The sequence below is a fragment of the Mangifera indica genome, unplaced genomic scaffold (assembly GCF_011075055.1).
Source record: "Mangifera indica cultivar Alphonso unplaced genomic scaffold, CATAS_Mindica_2.1 Un_0002, whole genome shotgun sequence".
Classification (NCBI taxonomy): domain Eukaryota; kingdom Viridiplantae; phylum Streptophyta; class Magnoliopsida; order Sapindales; family Anacardiaceae; genus Mangifera; species Mangifera indica.
The window spans coordinates 733,078-736,581 of NW_025401094.1; the positions used below are offsets into that span (position 1 = coordinate 733,078).

Sequence of the window (3,504 nt, forward strand, 5' to 3'; positions counted from 1 at the left end):
GACGTTGAACGAGATTGGAAGGACAGAGACAAACTCAAGAAATGCACAAAAATCTTCCTACCTAGTAATAGTAATATTATTAGTCAACTTTGGTCTAACTATTTGGACTGTCCAAATCTTGAATATTTCTATATGACCAATATGTGGAACTCTTCTTTCGAAATCCCTGAGGACTTTTTCGCAGTGATGCCAAAACTAAGAGTGTTGAATGTGGTTGGGCTACAACAATCATTATTGCCATCATTAATTGGTCTTCTGACAAACCTTCAAACATTGTGTTTAGATGATAGTAAAATTAAAGATGTTGTTGTTATTGGAAAGCTTAAGAAGCTAAAGGTCCTTAGTTTGCAAGGTTCTAATATTAAGGAGTTTCCTACGGAAATGGGACAATTAACTCAACTAAGACTATTAGATTTGAGCTGGTGCTATTAATTGGAAGTTATTGCTCCAAATGTGATATCCAAATTATCCCAATTGGAAGAACTTTATTTAAAGAATTGCCCTATTCAGTGGAAGATTGAAGTACTCAAGGAATTGAAGTTTTTGTCTAGCCTCACTAGCTTAGAATTGGATGTTAAAGATGACAAGGTTTTGCCTAAAGACTTGTTTTCCAAAGAGCTTATAAGGTACAAAGTATCAGAGGGAAATTGGCAATTCCCAAATCTAATAATCAGTGAATATGAGTGTTTGAGAATATTGAAATTGGTATTCAACGTTTCCAACTACTTGGAAGAATTATGTGGAATCAAGAATGTTGAAATCTTATGCTTAGCCGAATATTTAGATGATCGTGGGCATCCAAAATTCAGTTTGCAGTCCAATGAAATCACACCGCTTTTTAACAAAAAGGTCTGATTTACTATAACTTCTTGTACTTTTCTATTATATATATTCTTATTTTCTTTTAATTCTATTCTCATTTGTTAACACTTAGTTGTAGTATTCTCTCTTGCATCTTTTTTACTAGTAACTTAAATTTTCAGATTCAATTCAATTTCATTATCAGGTACTCTTCTTTTTAATTTTTCTCATGTGAGTTCATTAATATTAAAACAACAATTAATTTTGATTGTAGTTTATCTTTCCTGATTTAATGGTCTTGGTGTTGAAGAATATTATTTCTAGAAAGATTTGGGACAGCCAACTTCCATCTACCTCCTTTCAAAATTTGAAACAATTGATATTGTGGAGATGTGCAAAGATAAAATTTGTGTTTCCTTATGCCATAACCAAAAACCTCCAGCAACTCCAATATCTTGAGATAAAGGATTGTATTGATTTAGAGGAAATTGTTGCTACAGAAGAAATAGCAGAAGCAGCTGCCAGTGTTGTCTTTCCTCAAGTAACCATTTGGAAGCTTGAAAATCTACCGGAACTTGCAACTTTTTATCCTGGAATACATACTTTGGAATGGCCAAAGTTGAAAAGGTTGGAGATGAAAAGTTGTAACAAATTTAAGATATTCAATTCAGAGCCAAATTCTTTGTGCTTGGACCATAAGGTGTGAGTATCTAATTTGGTTCCTCTTCGAATGTTGAAAAACCTTTTTTATACATATAAATTTGAAGCAACTGAATTGTCTCTTTCCTTTTTTTTTTTTCGTAATGCTGAATATTTGTTTTTCATTAACGGTTAACTTATATAGAAGTAAATTCAACTGATTGTTGATGTTTCCATGAGACAAAGTAGGCATGTTAAAGGAATTCCAACCCCCTCAATCTTCACTTTTTGAAAATTTTACTGAAATTTATGTAAAGTTTCACATTTAAGATTTTTCAAAAAAAAAATTTTAAGATATATTTAATGAGCAATACTATGTGTACCCACTTTAGGTAAACAAATGTATACACATTTATATGTGTTATCATATGATTGGTTATTGTTTTATTTTTAATTCAAAATCGTCCAATCACATGATGACACACATAAATGTGTATATATTTGTATACCCAAAGTGGGTACACATAGTTTTATTGATATTTAATTAGTAGTTTTCAAAAACAGCTTTTGAACTTTTTAATTTTTATATTGATTTGAAATTTAAAAAATAAATAATTGAAGGCTTCAACTAATAAGCCATTAACTAAACTTTTGTTTTAAGAGTATAATTAAAAAGCTGATTGGATTTTGTTTTGATGGTTTTGTAGATCAACCATGATTGACTCAATGACTTCTAAAAATTTCATCCCTATTTCTTACAGAAAAATATTAAAAGAAAAAAAATAAAAATCTTCAATAATAATTAACTTAAAATACATCTTCATAAATAATTAAAAAAATTTAATACACTAAATTATATGTGAATAATAGGAAATTATAATTAATTTCATAGTTTATTATAGTGATAAATTTTTTATTTAATTATTTGTTATATATGCTTATTTTTCTTTTTTCTTTTTTCTAGTGCATTAAATTTTTAGTTCAATTTCACTAGTAAGAATTTTTAGTTCAAGTTGTCACTTAACGAAAAGGTGAAAACTTGTTGTACTTTGCTATTATGCTTTTTTATATTCTCTTATGCTTATTCTCATTTGTTAGTTGTAGTATTCAATTATTTGTTATATGCTTATTTTCCTTTTTGCATTTCTTTTTAATTTTTCAAGTGAATTAAATTTCTTTTTTAATTCATGCTTGCATCAATTTCACTAGAAAGTATTGATTTCATTAATTCATGCTTACTTCTGTAGTTAATATTTTTAGAGACAAAAAAATAGATTGTTAATATTATGGAATGTCATGATAAGTGCATGAGTCAATTATTTCTTTTTAAGATTTTGAAACAACAATTAACTTTGACTGCAGGTTCACTTTCGTGACTTAGAGGTCTTAGAATTGGAGAATATTAGTTTTGAAAAGATTTGGGACAATTGACTTTCAACTTCTTCTTATCAAAATTTGACACACTTGATCTTATTTGAATGTGATAAAATAAAATATGTGTTTCCTTTGTCAATAGCCAAAAGCCTCCAACAACTCCAATACCTTGAGTTAAAGAATTGTAAGGTTTAGAGAGAATTGTTGCCCCAGAAGAAGGAACAGAAGCAAGTGTCAATTTTTTCTTTCTACAAGTAAGCACAGTGAAGCTTCAATATCTACCAGAGTTTACAGATTTCTATCATGGAATACATACTTCAAAATGGCCAAAACTGAAAGAGTTGGTGGTTGAATGTTGTGGTAAATTTAAGATGTTGACTTCAGAGCCAAATTTCCTGTGCCTTGACCAAAAGGTACAAGAATCCACTTTTATTCCTTTTTTTTTTATAAAAATTGTGTATATTATATTACATAAATTCAAAACAATTGACTCAATGACTTCTAAAAATTTCATCCCTATTTCTTATAGAAAAATATTAAAGGAAAAAAAATAAAAATCCTCAATAATAATTAACTTAAAATACATCTTCATAAATAATTAACAAAATTTAATATACTAAATTATATGTGAATATTATAATTAATTTAATAATTTAATATGGTGATAAATTTTTTTACTGAAAAAATTAA

General features: G+C 28.0%; 1 protein-coding gene across 1 annotated transcript; it reads left to right on the plus strand.

Moving 5' to 3' along the window:
* The first annotated feature begins 438 nt into the window (after positions 1 to 438).
* On the plus strand, positions 439 to 3,020 carry LOC123205259. Its single transcript, XM_044622179.1, has 3 exons — positions 439 to 849; positions 1,076 to 1,501; positions 2,803 to 3,020. The coding sequence occupies exons 2-3, from the start codon at positions 1,094 to 1,096 to the stop codon at positions 2,869 to 2,871; spliced, it is 477 nt and encodes a 158-aa protein (XP_044478114.1). The 5' UTR covers positions 439 to 849; positions 1,076 to 1,093; the 3' UTR covers positions 2,872 to 3,020.
* Positions 3,021 to 3,504: the final 484 nt, after the last annotated feature.

Excerpts from the sequence above, each read along its gene's own strand:
- LOC123205259 (XM_044622179.1), top strand. The coding sequence starts at position 1,094 with ATGGTCTTGGTGTTGAAGAATATTATTTCTAGAAAGATTTGGGACAGC. Across the intron at positions 1,502-2,802 it reads CTTTGTGCTTGGACCATAAG|GTTCACTTTCGTGACTTAGA; the intron begins GTGTGAGTATCT and ends CTTTGACTGCAG.